The sequence below is a fragment of the Vipera berus genome (assembly GCF_964194415.1).
Source record: "Vipera berus genome assembly, chromosome: 11".
NCBI classification, from domain to species: domain Eukaryota; kingdom Metazoa; phylum Chordata; class Lepidosauria; order Squamata; family Viperidae; genus Vipera; species Vipera berus.
In genome coordinates this window covers 15,610,152-15,632,273 of record NC_138214.1, presented here as the reverse complement: position 1 = coordinate 15,632,273, position 22,122 = coordinate 15,610,152, and the positions used below count along the sequence as shown (strand labels likewise).

The 22,122-nt window shown below is 46.1% G+C and overlaps 1 protein-coding gene across 1 annotated transcript; it reads right to left on the bottom strand.

Moving 5' to 3' along the window:
- Nucleotides 1–8,849: 8,849 nt before the first annotated feature.
- On the bottom strand, nucleotides 8,850–20,401 carry ZC4H2 (zinc finger C4H2-type containing). The gene is made up of 5 exons (XM_081336705.1): nucleotides 20,040–20,401; nucleotides 16,323–16,494; nucleotides 13,384–13,556; nucleotides 12,328–12,490; nucleotides 8,850–10,931 (listed from the first exon to the last, which is right to left on the bottom strand). The coding sequence occupies exons 1-5, from the start codon at nucleotides 20,345–20,347 to the stop codon at nucleotides 10,818–10,820; spliced, it is 930 nt and encodes a 309-aa protein (XP_081192831.1). The 5' UTR covers nucleotides 20,348–20,401; the 3' UTR covers nucleotides 8,850–10,817.
- Nucleotides 20,402–22,122: the final 1,721 nt, after the last annotated feature.

The window sequence follows — 22,122 nt, the reverse complement described above, 5'->3', positions numbered from 1 at the left end:
TTCAAGAGCCAATGCAGCCGCGAGCCAATGCAGCCGCAGCCATTCCAGGCGCCGCCATCTTAGATGCTCATCTAAAACAGAGGAACAACAAAATAAATGGAAAAGGAAAAAAGAATATGACAACAAATACACACACACACACAAAAGTCTGATCATATAAATATACAGAAGAACAAGAAAACAATAGAAAAGAAAATGTGTGTATGTGTGCGTATACACATAGACACACACACATATACACATATATATACACACATTTTCTTTTCTATTCTATTCTCTGTGTGTGTGTGTGTGTGTATGTACACACACACATAAAACACACACACATATATATATACACACACATATATAGACACATTTTCTTTTCTATCGTTTTCTTGTTCTGTTTCATTCTCTCTCTCTCTCTCTCTCTGTGTGTGTGTGTGTGTGTGTGTGTGTAGATTAAATTTTAAACAATGGTTTCAGGAAAGAATGATCATATTTTCTTGTAATCACCCACATGTAGTAATCTATTTCTTAGAAGAACATGTTGCAAGTTAACGTCAGGTCTTCAGTCTGCTGAGTAATTGGGATCATCATTTTATCTTTCCTTTCTTGAAGGATTTACCTCCTGGCAATAGGAACAGCAGAGAGAGTCGATTTCTGTCGTGCAACTATAAATTACCCAGAGGTAGGCATGCGGTCCACGAAATAAGCGTCTTTGAAAATCGTACAGACTGTCTCATAAAGCCAACTGCAAAGCTACTCAGTGAATGCCTCTCTGCCATGAAGAACCTGAGATTTCTTTGGCTATCACTTGAATTCTGCTACCTCCAAAGGTTGGATTGCTAAGATGCTTGCTGATGGCTACTCAACTTGCCATAGAAATGGGGGAGGGGGAGCCTGGGAAAAGAAACAGGGGTTTCAAGAAGCCATCCACGGACCATGAGACCCAAGGTCATCAAAAGCAGGTGTCTGATGGAGAAGTGGACCGTTCCCATAACAAACAGAAAGCATGTGACTGGGCAATGTGAACATATGGTGAGTAGAGATTAGGAAAAGCCATTGTTAACTAACCAGATTTTCATGTGGGAAAACGAGAGTTGGTTTTGATTTCTTCAGTGCCGGGATGTGTATTCAATAAAGAATATCTCTTATGGAACCTCAAGACCGCAGAGTTTCTTCAGTATTGAATTTGCCAGCCGGACTGTTGACACTACTCCTTGAAGTGCCATCCAAGGAGAGTTTTTAAGAACCGGTGTTACTTGTATCTTACCAACTAGTTACCTATAGACATGGATTGTGCATAATGAAATGGCACACAGGTAGTCCTTGACTCACAACCACAACTGAGCCCAAAATTTCTATTGCTAAGCAAAGCAGTTCTTAAGTGACTTTTGGTCCCATTTTTATGACCTATTTTGCCACGAGGGAATCGCTACAGCTGTTAAGTTAGTAACACGGTTGTTAAGTGAATATGGCTTCCCCATTGACTTTGCTTGTCAGAAGGTCGCAAAAGGGGATCACGTGACCCCAGGGGGATGCTGCGACCGTCATAAATATGAGTCAGTTATCAAATGTTTGAGTTTTGATCACATGACCATGGGGACACTGCAATGGTCGTAAGCATGAAAAAATGGCATAAGTCACCTTTTTCGGTGCCGCTGTAACTTCAAGCAGTCAGTAACCCAATGGCTGTAACTGGAGAACTTCCTGTACTGAAATACGATGAAGCTTTATTGGACATGTAGTGTTGCCAACTCTTTTTATGGCTTACTTTTTTCTTTTGTTTCCTCCCTGCTCTGCTTTAACAATTTAATAAGGTAACACAACACCTCTCTTCAATAAAATAAAATGAAAGATTTCAGTGGAAATACGAAACAGGCCATTTGCGTACTTTCCTCTGCCAAGACCTCTTTGACTATAAAAAATGTGTGATTCGTGGCAGGCAAGGCTGCTTTATTATCTGATATAAATACAGTGGATACTGTACAATTTCTGACTGCACAGAGAATTTATTGGTGCCACGGGAAAGGTAAAAAAGGACCAATTTCTCAGAGAACTGATCAGAAAGGCTTTTTAAAGGACAACAAAGCCTGTTAGCGGAGACTCTGAGGGACGTTGGGCAGGGGGTGGGGAAGAGTGAATGTGAGCATGTTGTGGGTATGGCACATTTGATACTTTACTGCAGAGGTCCCCAATCTTTGGGGCACCAGGCACCAGTTCCAGGTTTTTCCACAGACCGGAGGGGTGCATGGTTTTGTGTGCTGCCTACATCCCATGGATGGGGCTTTTTTGTGCGGTCTGGTTATTGGCATGCCACGGCCCGGTACTGGTGCACAGACCAGGGGTTGGGGACCCCTGCTTTACTGGATCAGATGGTGATGGAAGCACAACGAAGGTGTTATGAAAACATTGTTGGCATGGTGTCTCAGTGGTTAGAGTGCAGTATTGGAGGCTAATTCTGCTGACTGCTATCACTGGAGGTTTTAAGAAGAGATTGGACAACCGTTTGTCCTAGATGGTATAAGGCTCTTGCCTTGAGCAAAGGGTTGGATTAGTCCTATTAGTCCTATTAGACCTCTCAGCGGCTTTCGATACCATCGACCATGGTATCCTGCTGCGGCGTCTCAGAGGATTGGGAGTGGGAGGCACAGTTTTTCAGTGGTTCTCCTCCTATCTCCTGGGACGTTCGCAGTCGGTGTTGGCAGGGGGGCAAAGGTCGACCTCGAGGCCTCTCGCTTGTGGAGTTCCTCAGGGGTTGGTCCTTTCGCCTCTCCTGTTCAACATCTACATGAAACCGCTGGGTGAGATCATTCGTGGTTTTGGAGTTGGGTATCATCAGTATGCTGATGATACCCAGCTTTTTATTTCGACTTCAAACCACCCCAGTGATGCCCTCGACGTGATGTCCTGTTGCCTGGAAGCGGTTCGGGTCTGGATGGGGAGGAACAGGCTTCAACTCAACCCCGACAAGACTGAGTGGCTGTGCGTACCGGCATCTTGGGATATTCAGAATATTCCATCTCTTTCTATGGGGGGTGAGCTATTACCCCCCACAGATAGGGCTCGCAACTTGGGAGTCCTCCTAGATTCATAGCTTACTCTGGAAGACCACATAATAACTGTGATTAGGGGGGCCTTCGCCCAGGTTCGCCTGGTGCGCCAGATGCGGCCCTATCTAGACCAGGATGCCCTGCGTACGGTCACTCATGCACTCGTGACCTCTCGTTTAGACTACTGCAACGCTCTCTACATGGGGCTGCCCTTGAGGACCACTCAGAGGCTCCAACTGGTACAGAATGCAGCCGCGAGAGTTGTGCTGGGAGTCTCCCGATACTCCCATGTTACACCTCTGCTCCGTGAGCTGCATTGGCTCCCAGTTGTCTTCCAAGTGAGATTCAAGGTTCTAGTAATGGTTTTCAAGGCCTTACATGGCATGGGTCCGGAGTACCTTAGGGATCACCTGCTGCCGGCATCAACTTCCCTCCGCCCTGTGCGTTCCCACAGAGAGGGCCTCCTCAGGGTGCCACCGGTCAGAGAATGTCGTCTGGTGGCCCCCAGGGGAAGGTCCTTCTCTGTGGGTGCCCCAGATTTATGGAATCGGTTGCCGGTTGAGCTCCGGATGGCGCCCGACCTTCGCTCCTTCCGGCGCGATCTGAAGACTTATTTGTTTGAACAAGCCGGCCTGGCCTGATGGGGGATGGGTTGGGTTTTTATTGTTGTTGTAAATATATTTACCTACTGTTTTAGCTTGGGCATTTTGTTTAATTCTTTTTTAACTTTTGTATTTTTGTATTTTTATATGTTTGCCCTGTTCACCGCCCTGAGTCCTTCGGGAGAAGGGCGGTATACAAATAAAATTATTAAAAAAAAAAAAGACCTCTGAGGTCCCTATGATTCTGCGTCCTATGTAAAACACAACCAGAATTAGACCAGGAGTAATTTCCATTTGTATTTTAACGTGCTTCCTTTGATCTGGATAATTAGAAATCTGAAATGAATTATTCCTTGAGTAGTAGGCTTGCAGTGAAGAGGACATTATGCCCAACAGTCTTTTATTTTTTTAACTACTGTGTTTATAAATATAAATTTGCAACAGACTGAAGGCAATTGTGCTTTGCTGAATTAAAGCCGTCTAAAATTGCCGTTGGGGTTTCTGCATTCGCTGTGTTAAGTGCAATTGAGTTCAAGAGGGGAGGCATTCATTTAAGATCAATTTTCTGCTGATCTGTAGCTTCAAACAGGAAGTCTTGGTTTGGCAGCTGGTATTAATTCTGTTCTCCTGTTTGTCATGTTCTTATTGATGTCAAGCTCTGCTAAGACAATGCAGTCCCAGGCTGCACTAACAGAGGGAAAATAATCAAGTTCACATGGTGGGCTTGATCAGTTTGTAATGCCTTGGTGAGACCACACTTGGAATACTGCATCCAGTTTTCGTCCCCACATCATAAAGAAGATGTTAAGGTTCTAGAAAGAGTGCAGAGACTAGACAATCACCTATCTGAGATGGTGTAGGTTCTCCTGCTTGAGCAAGGGGCTGGACTAGAAGACCTCCAGGGTCCCTTCCAGCTCTATTCTATTCTAATAAGAACAACAAGCTTGATTAGGGGAATGGAGGCTGAAACATATGAAGAACGATTGCAGGGACTGGACATGTCTAGTTTCATGAAGAGAAGGACTATGGGTGACATGACAGCATTTCAATAGCTGAGGGGCTTCCACAAAGAAGGGTGGGGGATCAAACTATTCTCCCAAGCACCTGAAGGCAGGACAAAAAGCAATGGATTGAAACTAATCAAAGAGAGCTTTAACAATGAAGAAATTTCCTGACAGTGAAAATTATTAACCAGTGGAACAGCCTGCCTCAAGAAGTTGTGGGTGCTCCATCACTGGAGGTTTTTAGAATGAGTTTGGACAACTATTTGTCTGAAATGATATAGGATCTCCTGCTTGAGCAGGGGGTTGGACTAAGAGATCTCCAAGGCCCCTTCCAACTCTGTTCTTCTGTTAAGTAAGAATTACAGATTACAGTAAGATAGTTAATGCTAGTCTTGGGATACATACTCAGACTTGGAACCTTTTATCCATCCTTGATAGACTCACCTGAAATTCTTCTGCCTGCTTTCACTTCACTTGGGCAGTTGCAATTTGTAAAATAAGCAGACAACTGAGTCACTCTCGTTGTTCTCATCCATTCCTTTCCCACCCTCCTCTCCACCCCTTACCATTATAGTAACACGATATTAAAAGCAACAGATTTAAATAAATTATTTCGATGACATATAAGGATGTGTTAGAATCTAAAGAAAAAATCTGAGCCCTCAGTCTGCAGGTGTCAACGCTGCTAACATCGAATGTTCTTGCTTGGCAACAGATGAAGAAGTAGCCATTTCATATGTTAAACTTGTGTATTGCTTTAAGAGATTGAGTTTAAGGTTGGGAGGGGGGAAGAGGAGGATTGTATCTTCAAGGCCATCCGAAACTAAAAAAGACAAGACCTTGGCGGGTTTTCTAATGGAAGGGAAACTGATTCTTTAAATTAATTGGAGAAGATGATTAATGACAAAATTAGAAAGGTGGAGAATTGTGTTTTAATATATTGTGCAAGGGGCAGAGATTTCAGATTCCAGCTTCCTTTGAGCAAGCATTTGCCGGTGTATTAGGCTAATAAAGGACTTTAAAGGTAAACAATGCCTCAGAGTCACTTGAAAAGCCCATACGTTGGAAACATGACAGCAGGACTGAGATTTTCTTTTGTTGGAATTCCCTTCCATAAGTGACGAATCTTGTTCACACAACGGAAATAGTTAGCTTTCTACAATTTTGAGGTCCTCTACGTGTGTGGATTTTCAGTCAGGCTCCAAAAAATGAAAAAAAAAGACACAATGTTCCACACCTCGACAGACTCTTGCCAAACTAAAGCAAACTACTTGCATTATCAAGATATACTCTGATACATCTTCCTCTTAAACTATCTATATATCTTTCTCCTAATGATAGATAAACTTTGTTCTTGGTCCTCTGGAATGCAGCCCCTCCCTCCTGGCAATCCAGACTCCATTCCACCACACCTTCATTCTCAATGGTGGGCACCTAGCCGAGTCATTCTGAAAGAGGGTTCGCATTTGGGGAGCCTCTGTTTCAGTTTATTTGATGAAATATTCGGAACTTCTATGACCCGAGGCCCTCTAGATATTAGATATACTACCCATGGACTTTTCAGCCAGGCAGATCAACAACATGGCCTGGTATGGAACATGAATGGGCAACCTGAGACTGAATAACCACATGCAATCCTCAAATCCTGATTTTGCAGCTCTTGAATTCCTGCCTGACCAAAATAGAAAAGGAAGGAAGGAAGGAAGGAAGGAAGGAAGGAAGGAAGGAAGGAAGGAAGGAAGGAAGGAAGGAAGGAAGGAAGGAAGGAAGGAAACATTATATAAGGTTTCCTGGCATTTTTAGGAAAGGACCACAAAAATATACAATTGTTAAAGCAGCAGTGACAAGATCTTTAAAAAAAATTGAGAAAGAGCTACAATTTTCCCCAAAGACCCATTGCATATCCAAATTTAGCCTGGCACCAACTGAATGTGAGATTGAAGTTCTACCAAACCATTTTTGGAGTTGAATCAAGTGGTTTCATTTTGACCTTATTGATGCCATTTAGATTTTGACCATTTATCCATTGCCTTTTCTATTTTCCTTTTCTTTAGGGATTCAAGTGAGTTTTTACTGGGAGTTATCCTTTAATTATCTTCTCGTTATCCTCCTATGTTATTAGGCCACTGAAAATTGTGGTTCTAATTTTAGCATTCTTTTGCCAATTATGATCTTTTGGTAGAATTGCACCTTTACAGGAAATGAGCTGGAGCAACTGAAATTGGTAAGTAAAAGCTGGATTTTTAATCCACTGCCTTTCAAATAGGTTACACTGACATCAGTAACGAAACACTTCGCTTGTGACTTTATAAAAAAAGGACATCACTCAAGAAAATTATGGTTCCACTCCCAATTAATTTCATTCAAGTCTGAAACAAGCAAAATAGGAAGTCAGATGGTCATTGCCTGGCTGAGGAATTCTGGGAGTTGAAGTCCATGAGTCATAAAAGGGCCAGGTTTGAAGACCCCTGTTCTAGAGGATCATGGCTTACTTTTTATGCCGATGGAGTTCCTTCAGTATGAAAGAGAATACACTTTTTCAGATTATTATTTATTTAGTGTACGATGAGAACATGACAGAAGTAAACATATATGCACAATCCACATAGTTATATACAAAACGTCTATGGGGTACAGCAGGGGCCTCCTAACTGGATGCCCAACTCAGCTATCCAGGTGATCAACTCTGGTGTTCCTGCAGGTTTTCTAGGGAACCAGAGAACGCACCTTATCGTGGGCAATCTTGTGCAATATGTTTAACAATTTGCACAGGAGCACCACAATTGCAACAAGGGGAATCTTTCCATCCCCACTGATAGGAGGGCAGAGGCACTTCTTCCAGCATCACACCTAATTCTCTTCCATTTCCTCCGCACACAGCAAAGCAGGTCAAAACCAGGTGACCTGGGGAGAGATCACTAATGATCAGGACACAGGAAGGATCCTTCTTCTCTCGCGGGGGTTAAACTGGATAAATACGGGTCGTCCTCGAATTACGATCACAACTGAGCCCCAAATTTAGGTGGTTAAGTGAGAAATTTGTTAAGTGGGTTTTGCCCCACATTTTACGATTTGTCTGGCCACATTTGTTAAGCCAATCAGTGCGGTGCAGTTAGTAACCTGTTAAGTGAATCTGGTTTCACTGACTTCGCTTGTCAGGTTGCAAAAGGGCGTGACATAACCCCGGGACACTGCGACCGTCATAAATGGGAGTCAATTGTCAAGCATCCAAAGGTAAATCACGTGACCGTGGGGATATCCCAATGGTCGTAAAGGTGAAAACTGGTCACGAATCGCTTTTTTCACTGCTGTTATAACTTTGAACGGTCATTAAATGAACTGTCGTTAAGTCGAGGACTACCATGCTGGCCTCTGGGATGCCAATCTTGTGGCAGGCTGTGCATCGTCCTTCCGAGTAGGAAGAGCCTCATTGTTTACCATCTTTGACTGTAGCTGAACAAGAGCTTGTTGTCTTGCAATGTGGAATACTGTGATATGGTTAAGTACTGGTAACCATCACCCTGCCAACAAAAGTACGTATAGTCAAGGCTATGGTCTTCCCAGTTGCAATGTATGGCAGTGAAAGTTGGACCTTAAGAAAGGCTGAGCACCAAAGAATTGAGGCCTTTGAACTATGGTGCCGGAGAAGACTCTTGCGAGTCCCTTGGACTGCAAGGCGATCAAACCGGTCAGTCCTAGAGAAGATCAACCCTGACTGCTCTTTAGAAGGCCAGATCCTGAAGCTGAAACTCAAATACTTGGGCCGCCTAATGAGAAGGAAGGACTGACTGCAGAAGAGCCTAATGCTGGGAAAGGTTGAGGGCAAGAGAAGAAGGGGACGACAGAGAATGAGGTGGCTGGATGGAGTCACTGAAGCAGGAGGCGTGAGCTTAAATGGACTCCAGAAGATGGTGGAGGACAGGAAGGCCTGGAGGAACATTGTCCATAGGGTCGTGATGGGTCGGACAGGACTTTGCAGCTAACAACAACTGGTAACCAGCGCATAGGAGTGGGATGCAACGTGGCAGGGATGATACCCCTTGTCTGGCAAAGTCTGACTTTGTAATAATGCCGCTTGGGGTGTGTGTGTGAAAGCCCTAACAAGCAGGCATATACATAGAATGAAGGCTACTGCTAAGCTTGTAAGCCGCCCTGAGTCTTCGGAGAAGGGCGGGATATAAATGGAATTAAAATTTAAAAAAAAAGTCGAAATCTCAACCATTTGGGTGTGGACACTGCTAAGCTACACACTGGAACAGCATTCAGCTGTGGAATAAACAAAAGCCAAAACTGTTATTCGTAGGGGGTCAACATCAGCATCCTGGGATGTTTCAGCCAGTCTGTTGGGTAATTTTTGTGGCTTTCCCAATTTTGTAGCTGTTTTTTTCCAGGTGTTGCCGGACGTTAGTGATTTGTCCAGGGACTTTGGAGTTATTACATTGTAAAATATGGTTCCGTAACTTCACTGAAGGCTGATAGTTCGTGCAGCTGTTGCTGAAGTGGCTACTTCTGTTTTTGCGAGGCTTGTTGGAGCTGGATGACTGCTTCAAAAAATGGCACCCTAACCAGCTTTCTAGGACAACTCGCCACTCTGGGAAACTCACTGCAGGACAATTCAACGTAATGATTTAAAATAATGTATGAAATATTTTATTTTTTGTCATTTGCATTTCATTTTGTCCCTCGGTGGGTTATGAAAGACCTCCGCTTTTAAGAAGAAATTAGACAACCATTTGTCTGAAATGGTATATGGTTTCCTGCTTGAATGGGGGTTGGACTAGAAGGCCTTTAAGGTCCCTTCCAATTCTGTGATTCCTTTGGCATCCTTTCTTCAATGATTCTATTTCACATTTCTTTGATATTAGTGTAACTTTTGTCCCGGAGCGAGTTGGTCGTGGTGAGTTGTCCTAGACCAGGCGTAGGCAACCTCGGCTCTTTTATGACTCATGGACTTCAACTCCCAGAATTCCTGAGTCATGCTGACTCAGGAATTCTGGGAGTTGAAGTCCATGAGTCATAAAAGAGCCGAGGTTGCCTACCCCTGTCCTAGAACCTGCTGGAGGCACCATTTTTTAAAGCAGTGATCCATCTTCTGGAGATCTTGTGAAAGGATCTGTATCACGGAAGTGGGCTCTTTGGGCTGTGTGATTGATATCATCGACGTAAATAAATTTCCGAGAAAGTTTCAGGCAGGTCATTGATGTAAAACTTAAAGCGTGGAACTAAAAAAAGAGGCAAACCAGCCAACATTTAATTGGTGTTCCATAGTTCTGCAGTAATCCTGTTCTTCTGTTTCCCCTGTCCGACTCTAGGGGACAGTGCTGATCTCCGTTTCTTAGCCGAGGAAGCCAACGTTGTCCAAGAACACTTTTGTGGTCATAGGGCCGGCATGACTATACGCTGAGGTGCACAAAATGCTGTTACCTTCCTAGTGAAGTGGTACCTATTTATCTACTTGCATTTTCATGCTTTCAAACTTCCAGATGGGCAGGAGCTGGAGCAAGGAACAGGAGCTCACCCCATCGTGAGAAGCTTGGGTCTCAAACCCAGGCTGTCAGTTTTCCAGCTGATAAGCTCAGCTTCTTTAACCATTGAGCTATCGCGCCCCTCTAGTTATACCTAAGCACAAAACCAAATAAACATCACACATCCTGACATCTGTATGAAAAGACTCTTGAGCGCTGGCGACTGAATGGAAAAGTAGAGTCTTGGTACAAAAATACTGTCCTGATTAAAAAAATAAACAGGTCATGGGAACAATGAGCCTTTGATCAGTTGAATAAAGAGGGGGCTTCAAGTCCATCTGCTAATGAAGCACGTGCTATTAAAGAGGAGACAAGCCACCCGTTGTGTTCTCCGCACAAAATGTCCTTTGCCGTCAGGGTGGCGTAGCCCATGCGAGGGTACGGAGTCCGAAGGGAGCACCGTCTTCACATCTCCGCCAAAAGCAGCCTCTTCCTTCCCAGATTTGCTGAAAACCAGCGTCACTCACTCAACCGACGGCACGAGGGTGCTAACACGTGAAATGGAACAAAAGCTTAAGTCACACTCAGGTTTCACACGCCAACAAATGTGGATCATCCGGACGGGTCTACCACAAAAGAAGGAAAGGGTCTTCCGGGTTTGGGGTGGGGCGGGGTGGGGTGGTGGCTGGGCAAGACGGTTCTGCTGTCTTTTCATTCGTCTTGCTTCCTCTTGGGTTTCTTCGGATTACGAGACCGGCTTTTGGCTTTGCAGAGAGGGCAGATGGGAGCGTTCCGGTGGATCTGTTGGTGGCAGGAGAGGCACGCCTGGAAAGAAGAACAAAGTTGATCTGTTAGGACTGGGTGGGAGAGACCGTGACCCACTTTCCATGGATTGGTCTTCCCCAACAGGGCTGTAGGAAGCAGAATTCCTAGAACAGGTATCTCCACACTTGGCAACTTTAAGACTTGCTAGCTGGCTGAGGAATTCTGGGACTTGAAGTCCACAAGTCTTAAAAGTTGCCAAGTTTAGAGACCCCCCGCCAGTCAGTGGGATGGCAAAGACGCTCAGCTTGGGAAGACTGACCCAGACTGGGCTCATACAAAGCAGCAGGTCATGGTTTGGTTTGGTTAACCAGAACCATTATTGTAGAGTCCTCGATGCTCTCTAAGCTTGTTTGGTTGTAGACATTTCATTACCCATCAGTGCTGGCGAGGGTTAGGCTTTGCTTCTTTATATACAATAGTTTGCCCTGCCCATATTGGTACGGGTGTGATTTTCTCCTTGACAGTTCCTTGGTTAGGCTAGTACTTAATTAAAGAATGACCTAATTAGGGAACTAGTTGCTTAGGGAGCTTTAGCTGTGCAGTCTTTGGTGCTCTCTTGAGTCTGGTTGACGGGTGGCAGACATTTCGTTACCCAGCTAGGGAACATCATCAGTGCTAGTGTGGGGGAGGTTTCCTCCATGCATAGGAGCATAACTGTTTGGGTTCAGACCATATATTCTTTACTGATAGTCTCTGAGTCAAGACAGAATCATAGAAGTTTCCTAGCCCTGTTTATAGGGCGGTTCAGTGGAATTTCTTTGAACGATCTGAAATATTTCTTCCCAGGTTGTTCACCACCTGGGCTGAGTTGCTGTTTCTAAGATAAGCTGGCAACGGGCATGCCTTTAGTCTTTTGATCATATGTGGCTTCCTCCCCTCCCTTCCCCTGGACTCCTTCTTCCCACAATCCGTCTGTGAAAAATTTTCCTATATCACGGTTCTAGAATTCAGAGATATGTTAGTAAAAATACGAAAAATCCCAAGTCACAGAACAGAACAGGAAAAAAAAACCCCACAAAACATTCATGATCCAAGGGGGAGAAACTCATTTTTGTTCCACAATTTGGGATCAAGTCTAAGAACCTGAAGTTCGAGGTGAATAAAAGGTTGCTGTGGTTGAAATGGCTGGTTGCAGTCTCTCAGATTTGGGGCCACGCGGGAAAAAGGGAAACATCCCACAGTGTGTCTAGTTTTATAACTGAACCAACTAGACTTGTGTTTTTCAACCTGGGCTACTCGAAGAAGTGTGGACTTCAACTCCCAGAATTCCCCAGCCAGCCACGCTGGTTAGAGGATTCTGGGAACTGAAGTCCATACATCCTCAAGTGGCCAAGGTTGAAAAACAGTGATCTACACGCAAAAAAAAATTGTAACCGCCGAAATTGTGCCTCCTTACCTTCATAGGAGGTGGCTGTTGTCTGAAAGTAGCTGTCTGCCTTGTATCCTGTTTCCGGGCCACCTGCAGCTGTTGTGCAGCTGCTGCCGCTGCAGCCAAGGATTCTGGGATTGGAGGTTCCTGTGGCTCCGTCTGCCATTCGGCTTTCTGCTTTTCAAAGTAACTAGACAGACCACAAAGTCAAAAAAACAACTATCAGGGCTGAAAGTTTCAGAAACTGGCCAGCTCTTTCATTTCACTTTTATTTCTCTACAGCAAATGAAATACGCTATCTCCAGGATATTGTAGTTTTCTCCCTGGAGCATCCTGTCTCCCTCTGTGAAATATGGTGCAATGATGGGGGGTGGGGGTGGGGAGTGGGTATAGTTACAGAAGTGGATCACCCAGAACAGCTAGATCCAGGTTTTGGTCTCAAAACAAAGGAGAATATTCGTAGCTCAGGATTGAAATGAGGGGTCCTTGGTGCTCTCTGAGCCTGATTGTTTTCTTGCAGATATTTCGTTATCCAACTAGGTAACACTGTTGAGGAGGAGGAGGAGGAGGAAGAGGAAGAGGAGGAGGAGGAGGAGGAGGAGGACAGAACTGGAGTTCTTGGTGCTGTCTGAGCTTAGTTGTTTTCTTGCAGACTTTTCATTACCCAAATTCCCTCACTGCAAGAAGAGAATAAGGTTTGGGAGGAGGAGGAGGAGGAGGAGGAGGAGGAGGAGGAGGAGGAGGAGGAGGAGGAGGAGAACTGGGGTTCTTGGTGCTGTCTGAGCTTGGAAGTTTTGTTGCAGATGTCTCATTACCAAACTAGGTAATATCATCAGTGTGCTAGACAATCCATCATTGACTTTACCTACTTTGACAATGAAACATCTGCAAGGAAACAACCAAGCCCAGACAGCACCAAAGACCCCTCCTTTCCACCCTGAGCTACAAATATTCTCCTTTATCGGTACTCCCAACATGTGCTTTCATGCATCCATGGACCTCTTCACTTTCCCCTCCTTTCTTCTCCCGGACCCAGAAGTGGTGGACTTTACAGCTTTCAGCTCAGTGGTCTTCTCAACTTACTCAAGAGAAAGTTTTTCTTCCTCTTCACACAAATCGGGCAACCTCTGCAAGCCCAGGGTCATCCTGAGAGCATCCACGTGTTCCTTGAGAGGCTTGTATTCCTCATGGAGACGGCGTGTTGACTCCAGGAGCTTGTTCAGGTCATTCTCGGACTGTTTGATTGTGTTCTCCATCTGGAAGAGAAGCAGGAGATCCAGATCCAGATCTCTCCCTCATCTCTTAATGGCTGGTCCCAATTCTCCAACTTGGGGGTCACTGAAGGCTGAATAAATAGCCGGGGTGTGCGTGTGATCGTGGTGGCCTCCCTCTAAGGCTAGGCTTTCTCTTCTCACGTAAAATATTCCAGAAACAGCAGGAAAACAGGGAAGAGGATGTATATAAGAGCCTTGGTGGAGCAGTGGGCTAATGCCTCCTTAGGTAACACCAGCTGCCTGCAATTAGTGCAGGTTCGAGTCCCACCAGGGTCAAGGTTGACTCAGCCTTCCATCCTTCCGAGGTAGGTAAAATGAGGACCCAGATTGTTGGGGGCAATAAGCTGACTTTGTAATAATGCCGTTTGGGGGTGTGTGTGAAAGCCCTAATAAGCAGGCATATACATAGAATGAAGGCTACTGCTAAGCTTGTAAGCCGCCCTGAGTCTTCGGAGAAGGGCGGGATATAAATGTAATAAAAATAAATAAATAAAATAAACAAATTTTATTGGGCACAGAACACAGAAAAAGAAGGATGTGGTTGAAAAACACACACACACCCAGCTTAGTGTGCATTAAACCTGCAGCCTCCAGAGTTTTCAGCCAGCCTCAGTAGATTGGCAGGAGAACACAGCAGGGTCACCTTGAGAATATAGGTAATCCTCAACTTACAACAGTTCATTTAGTGACCATTCAAAGTTACAATGGCACTGAAAAAAGTGATTTATGATTGTATTTCACACATACACCCATTGGAGCATCCCCATGGTTACGTGATCAAGGAGCTGTGGTGTTACAGTGGTTAGAATACAGTATTGCAAGCTAACTGCCCACAGCCAGGAGTTTGATCCTGACCGGCTCAAGGTTGACTCAGCCTTCCCTCCTTCCAAGGTAGGTAAAACAAGGAGACAGATTGTTGGGGGCAACAGGCTGACTCTGTAAACCGCTTAGAGAGGGCTACAAAGCACTGTGAAGCGTTATATAAGTCTTAAAAGTGCTATTACTATCGCCACTGATCAAAATTCAAGACGCTTGGCAACTGGTTCATATTTATGACGGCTGCAGTGTCCTGAGGTCATGTGATCCCCTTTTGTGACCTTCTGACAAACAAAGCTAACGGGGAAGCCAGATGCACTCAAAGCATAGTATTAAATGTATGAACTAACTGCAGCGATTCACCTAACCATTGAGGCAAGAAAGGTCGTAAAACAGGGCAAAATTCACTTAACATCTGTCATCGCTTAACATCAGAAATTTGGGGCTAAGTTGCGGTCGTAAATCAAGGAACACATTGCATAAGAATGAATAGCAACCATTTTGGAAGACGAGGCTTTAGATCCTCAAGTCTTTCTCCCTTTGCCCATTGATTAAGGCAGGGGTGTCCAAACTTTTTTCAAAGAGGGCCAGATTGGATGAAGTGAACATGCTGGAGGGCCAAACATTTTTCCGAACATTATAACAACCTCAAAATTCAGAGCTGTTTTCGAACAGGTACAAAATTCTTGCATGAAAATACCCTTGGGCATATGTGTGTGTGGGGGGGGGGTTGCTCCCAGGAGGCCCCCTAAGCACGGCCATCTGGAGGTGTGTCCTCCCTCCCCTCCAAAGCACGCAGCAGCCCCCCGCCCTTCCCCGGACGTCGCCTTCGCCCAGGGGAGCCAAAGGGCTTCGGAGCCGGGGCAACTCCGGCGGCTAAGAAAGCGCGCCCTGATTCTCCCGGGCCAGGCCTGCCCCGCCGCTGCCTCACCTTCCTCCCTGCCGAGGAGGAAAGAACCAGCGTCGCATGCCCCAACCCGCTAGCCGCACCCCGGTAGCCTCCGCTGCCCACACCAGGCTCAGCGCCTCGCTGGGAAGGAGGGGCGCTCCTGCCCCACCCAGCGGAGCCGCGGCTTACCTGGGCCGCGACTGGAAGGCATTCTGCACATGCCCAGAGGCACCACGCCCCTCCGCCAATGCGGGTGGCCCCTCTCTTGAAACCAAAAAGCAGCTCTCCCCAATTTCTGTAAGCCCCCCTCCCCCCGCCGCCTTTCCCCTAAAGAACGCCACAGCCAGCTTTCCGTGCAGGAGCCTTGCGCCCCCCCGCGCTGGCTCCCTCACCCGGTCAGCCCCTCCAGTCTTTCGCAGAAGAAATGGGCTGATAGATGTTGGTGGAAAGGACCCCCCACCCCTTGCCTCGCCTTGAGGCTGCTGAAGAGCCTCCAGCAATGACCCGACCTACTTCCCTCGCTTGCCTTCTCCAACTCCAAACTCGCTTGTCCTACGCTCGTCTTCCAAGTTTGGGCGGTGACGTCAGGATCGGGCTTCCCATGCGGCCCTCTCACTGCCCTCCCTCCTGTGGCAGACAGTCTTCTGCTTGCCGCCCTCAATTAGAAGGGAGGGCCGCATTTACACAGAGCAGGGAGGGCTGTTAGAGGGCCGTATTAAACCGCCCCCCGGGCCGCAAATGGCCCCCGGGCCGGACTTTGGACATGCCTGGATTAAGGTAACTGAGATTCCTCCTGGCTGCATTAGCAGCCAGACAGTTGCAACGGGGATTGTTGGGGGCAATAAGCTGACTTTGTAATAATGCCACTTGGGGGGGCTCAAAAGCCCTAATAAGCAGGCATATACATAGAATGAAGGCTATTGCTAAGCACATTGGTTTGTGCTTAAATTGTAAGCCGCCCTGAGTCTTCGGAGAAGGGCGGGATATAAATGGGATTAAAATAAATAAAAATAAAATAAATCTCTCTCCGTCCCTCCACTCACAACATTGATGTCGGCATGGATGAGTCTTAGTTCCTCCACGTGGGCCATCTTTTCCTGCAGCAAGAGATCCATCTCCTGCTTGTATTCCTTCAGGTGCCTCTCCTCGGATTCCAGCGCCTCAAATTCTGCCTTCAAGCGAGCTTTGATCTTTTCCATCTGCAGTGTTTTATTTCTGGGGAAAGGGCAGGTGGGGAGAAATGGAGAAGACAGAGAAGCTGGGTCGCCAGGAGGCATTTGATCCTTCCTCACGGCAGACAGGAGAGTCTGGCCATGAGAGAGAAAGGGAAGATTTAGCTCCCGAACCAAGGGCTCTGCAGGGTGCGGTTGTGACGTCAAGACGGGCATTGCGATGATGGACGAAAGCTCTACTTATTTGCAACCTACCATGTTGACTGTCTATGGCAGGGGTAGGCAACCTCGGCTCTTTTATGACTCATGGACTTCAACTCCCAGAATTCCTGAGTCAGCATAGCTGACTCAGGAATTCTGGGAGTTGAAGTCCATGAGTCATAAAAGAGCCGAGGTTGCCTACCCCTGGTCTACGGAGATTCTCAGTCATCCAGGTTGTCCTAAAGGTGCTTTTTTCAAGAGGCAACTGGACTTCCTTGTTTTTCTTTGAAGACATTTCGCTTCTCATCCAAGACGCTTCTTCAGCTCTGACTGGATGGTGGGGAATGGAAGAGAATAAAAGAAGGCAAATGAGCAGCTGTCTGCAAGGAGGGTAAATTCTTCCGTTCCTCACCATCCAGTCGGAGCTGAAGAAGCTTCTTGGATGAGAAGTGAAAAATATTCAAAGAAAAACAAGGAAGCCCAGTTGCCTCTTGAAAAAACACGTTTGGGACAACCATGTTGACTTGTTTTGGCCACATCCTGTTCAGCTCACGATTGCTGGCATTTTGCAGCTTAGATTTTGTGCAAAAGCAGCACAAATGAGGTTTGTCCATTACGCTATGGTTAAACCATCCATGGTTTAGAGCAGACATGTCAAACACGCGATGTCACATGATGCCACGCAACGTGTTGGGACAGTTTTGCCATTGCCAGCAATGGGGTGAGCGTGGCTTCTATGTGATGCATCCGGCCCGCGGGCTGGCAGTTTGACACCCCTAGTTTAGAGCAATGTGTGACCCCCACTAAACAGATCGTATTAAGTTATTCATTTAATTTGCTTGGGTTTTGGCTTACCAGGTGGTGCAAACTCCACCGCCATTGGAAGAAACATGGTTTATAATTTGGCGGAATATGCGGATTCTGCCAAACAGTGTGTCTTAATATGATGTGTGGATTCAGAATTAAAGCCAAAGGGTGCCTCAGAGCTTAGTCTGGAAGTCAACATTCCGAACTAGAATCCAAACACCTCAAAATCTCTTAAATCTTTTTGCATCCCAACAAGTTCAATTTAAAAGAACTTTTCTGTTGTATTACAGAGCATCAGAAAGCTTCCTGATCTACTTACTACAGGCAGTTCTTGACTTACGAACACAGTCGAGCCCCAAATTTATGCTGCTAAGTGAGACAGTGGTTAAGTGAGTTTTGCCCCATTTTACGACCTTTTCTGCCACAGTTGTTCAGTGAATCACTGCAGCCGTTCACTTAGTAACCCGGTCGTTAAGTGAATCTGGCTTCCCCCTTGACTTTGCTTGTCAGAAGGTCGCAAAAGGGGATCATGTGATCCTGGGGCACTGCAACCATCATAAATGTGAGTCAGTTGCCAAGTGCCTTAATTCTGATCGCGTGACCATGGGGATGCTGTAATGGTTGTTAAGTGTGAAAGATGGTCATAAGTCACTTTTTTTCGTTGTCGTTGTAAGTTGAGGACTACCTGGAATAGAATACAGTAAGGGTTTCTCTTGAGTAAACCCACATCTTGTCCATCAGGAAATCAACAAGTTTCCTCCCAGATACAGGTCCAAATGGAACTCATCAAAGGTTCAAAGTTACAACGGCACTAAAAAAAGAGACTTATGACCGTTTTTCACACTTATGACTGTTGCAGCATCTCCATGGTCATGTGATCGAAATTTGGAGGCTTGGCAACTGACTCGTATTTATGATGGTTGCAGTGTCCTGGGTGGGCTCATGTGATCACTTTTTGCAGCCTTCCAACAAGCAAAGCGAACGGAGAAGCTGGATTCGCTTAATAACCGTGCTACTAATTTGACAACTGTCGTGATTCAATTAACCACTATGGCAGGGGTAGGCAACCTTGGCTCTTTTATGACTCGTGGACTTCAACTCCCAGAATTCCTGAGCCAGCCATGCTGAGGAGAAATGGAGAGGTTTCCGTGCTGAGCCATGCTGGCTCAGGAATTCTGGGAGTTGAAGTCCACGAGTCATAAACGAGCCAAGGTTGCCTATCCCTGCACTATGCAAGAAAGGTCATAAAATGGGGCAAAACTCACTTAACAAATGCCTCACTTAGCAACAGAAAATTGGGGCTCCATTGTAGCCATAAGCCGAGGGCTACCTTTACAACTTCCTTATCAAGCCTCAAATGACCTGAAGTCTCCTTCCACAATTCCGCTGTGTTCTTCCACAATTTTGGAGCGCATCTGTTCCCTGACTGGTTTCCCCAGCAGCTCTTTGCCGGGGGTCTTAAGCTCTGTACCTTCCCTGCTCCGTTCACAAACACTGCCCCCCCCCCCCCGTCTATGGAGATTCTCAGTCATCCAAGTCCTGGTTGTCCCAAAGTTGCTCTCTTTTCAAAGGCAACTGGGTTTTCTTGTTTTGCTTTGAAGACCTTTCGCTTCTCATCCGAGAAGCTTCTTCCGTTCTGACCGAATGGTGGAGAATGGAAGGATTTATACTCCTTGCAGTCATCTGGTCGTTAGCACTCTTTCTAGGTTTTATCTGTGCCCTTGAGGGTTTTTTTTTTTTTTGCACCACTCAGGTGACGCTGAGGACACAGGTCAACCTCCCAATGGCCTCAAGGGCTCTCTGAAAGGGTGCAAATGGCCAGCTTTGTCTGCAAGCAGCACAAATCCTTCCACTCCCCACCCTCTCTCTAGTCAAGAGTTGAAGAAGCTTCTGGGATTTCAAGCCAAACAAGGAAGTCCAGTTAGGAAAGGAAGCACCTCTGGGGCCCAGACCCCTCGCTTAACCGGCACCCTGTTAGCTCCGTGTCTCTGCAAGATCTTCAAGGTCCCTTCCAGCCCCTATGGTCGTAGGAAACCCAGCAGGGGCAGTTCGCTCAATGGGTTGCCAGTCCTTTCCCCCCACCTCCCAGCCCGCTCCCCCAAACCCGGATTCTTCCAAGAAACGAGAATTTTGCAACCGAGTGTGTTTTGTGCAATAACAATAATAATAATAATAATAATAATAATAATAATAATAATAATAATAACAACAACAACAACAACAATAACAACAACAACAACAACAACAACAATAATAATAATAATAATAATAATAATAATAATAATAATAATAATAATAATAATAATAATAATAATAATAATAATAATAATAATAATAATAATCAGCCGGCGTGGGAACGCTGGGCATGGGAAATCCAGGTGTATTCCTGGGAATGGAGGAAGAAGAGACCCTTGGCTGCATGGGAGAATCTTCCCCCTCCCCAATCCGGGGGGGGTCCTTTCTCTTGCATAACCCCCCACCCACCCACCCAGCCTCCTCCCCGCGAAAATGGCCCCAAAGGAAAGGGGCCAAGCGATGCATCCTTACGTTGACCCTCTCTGCACTCCCCCCCCCGCTTACCTGATCTCTTTGATGCTTTCCAGTTTGCACATGATCTCCTGCTCATCAGCCATGCTGCGGCGCTCACAATGCCAGCCTTGCCCCCCCCCCAGCCGCCCCCCAGCCGCGCGGAAGATGCAAAAGCCCGGCGGGGGGAAAAAGGGTGGACGGAGGGAGATGCCAAGACAATAGACCCCCGATGCACTGCCCGCGCGGGGCTCCTGGGCGCGGACGGCAGCTGCGGAGAGCAAAACCTCTCGGGACTTGCAGTTCCAGCCGCTGTAGCCGGCCAGGCTCCCGCGGGCAGTCGGGACTACATGTCCCGCCATGCAAAGCGCGCGGCTCCTGCCAGCTGTCTTCCGGCAACTATTCCTTTTCTTTTTTTTTTTGGCAGCTGAATCAGAATCGAGCTGGAAGGGACCTTGGAGGTCTTCTAGTCCAGCCCCCTGTTCAAGCAGGGGAGCCTATACCATTTCAGACAAGAGGCTGTCCAGTCTGTTCTTAAAAACCTCCAGTGTTGGAGCACCTACAACTTCTTGTGGCGAGCAGTTCCACTGGTTGATTGTCCTTCCTGTTAGGAAGTTTCTCCTTAATTCCAGGTTGCTTCTCTCCTTGATTAGTTTCCATCCATTGTTTCTTGTCCTGCCCTCTGGTGATTTGGAGAATAGTTTGACCCCCTCTTTTTTGTGGCAGCCCCTCAAATACTGGAATCCTGCTATCCTGTCCTCCCTCGTCCTTCTTTTCTCTAGACTGGCCAAACCCAAATCCTGCAATCGTTCTTCATATGTCTTAGTCTCCGGGCCTTTAATCATCTTAGTTGCTCTTTTTTTGCATTTTTTCCCTAAGTCTAAATGTCTTTTTTGTAATATGGTGACCAAAATTGGATGCAGTATTCAAGGGGTGGTCTGTCCTGTTTCATTTTGCATTTGTGCAGATGAGGGTGGCAGGTCGGTGCCAGAGGGGAAGAGGCTTTCCTGCCAAGCATTATTAGAGGCGAAGGAGAGAGGGGGAAAAATAGCATAGATAGATAACCTTTATTGTCATTTTTTTTTACTGTGGGCACAATGACACACATTAAAAATGAAATTTAGTTGCTTGCTCTCCAAGTGTACACATGCATAACACACATTTAAACATACTATATACAACATATGTATAGGCCTACACCCATACATGTAGGGATGCGGTGGCTCAGTGGGTTAGGACGCTGAGCTTGTCGATCAGAAGGTCGGCAGTTTGGCAGGTCGAATCCCGAGCGCCGCGTAACAGAGTGAGCGCCTGTTACTCGTCCCAGCTTCTGCCAACCTAGCAGTTCGAAAGCACGTAAAAATGCAAGTAGAAAAATAGGGACCACCACGGTGGGAAGGTAACAGCGTTCCGTGCGCCTTTGGCGTCTAGTCATGCCGGCCACATGACCACGGAGACGTCCTCGGACGTCTTCGGCTTTGAAATGGAGATGAGCACCAGCCCCTAGAGTTGGAAATGACCCGCACGCATGTGCGGGGGAACCTTTACCTTTACCTTTACACCCTTACATATAAGTAACATAGAACTATTAATCATAGTCCATCTTGAATACATAACGGAAGGAAGCTTGAGAGTTCACAAGCTTGATACTGTTCGGAACAAAACAGACTGAATCTGGATGTTCTGCTTCGGATACCATGAACGTCCCCCTCCTCACATGAAGCCTTGTTAAGGACACACCAGAACAGTTGTGGATTTGGAGCAGACAGTTCCCATAACAAAGGGAACCTGTTGATATGGATTACCTAAGACGTTGGGGGTTTGGCTGGGAAAACGATTGTTTAAGCCCATGAATTGGTGCTGAAACCTCAGAGTTCATTTTGCTTCGACATAACCAAGCTGTGTGTTCAACAAACAGTAAGATTTTCAGAAATGGAAGGAACGTGGAGTTTTATTTGGATTCTTGAGCTGGATGTTGACAGACCATCTGTAGCCAGATCTCTGGAAAATGAAATAATAAAAAAAAGACTGTTATTAAGTTGACAGACCAAACCATTGCAGATCTTTTTTTTTGACACCGATGAATGGGCAGAGAAAAGCTTTCTGTGTCATCAAATGATTCAATGCTGTGCGAATA

Excerpts from the sequence above, each read along its gene's own strand:
- ZC4H2 (XM_081336705.1), bottom strand. The coding sequence starts at position 20,347 with ATGGCGGGACATGTAGTCCCGACTGCCCGCGGGAGCCTGGCCGGCTAC. Across the intron at positions 12,491-13,383 it reads GAAGAAAAACTTTCTCTTGA|TTACTTTGAAAAGCAGAAAG; the intron begins GTAAGTTGAGAA and ends TGGTCTGTCTAG. Across the intron at positions 10,932-12,327 it reads AACAGCCACCTCCTATGAAG|GCGTGCCTCTCCTGCCACCA; the intron begins GTAAGGAGGCAC and ends TCTTCTTTCCAG.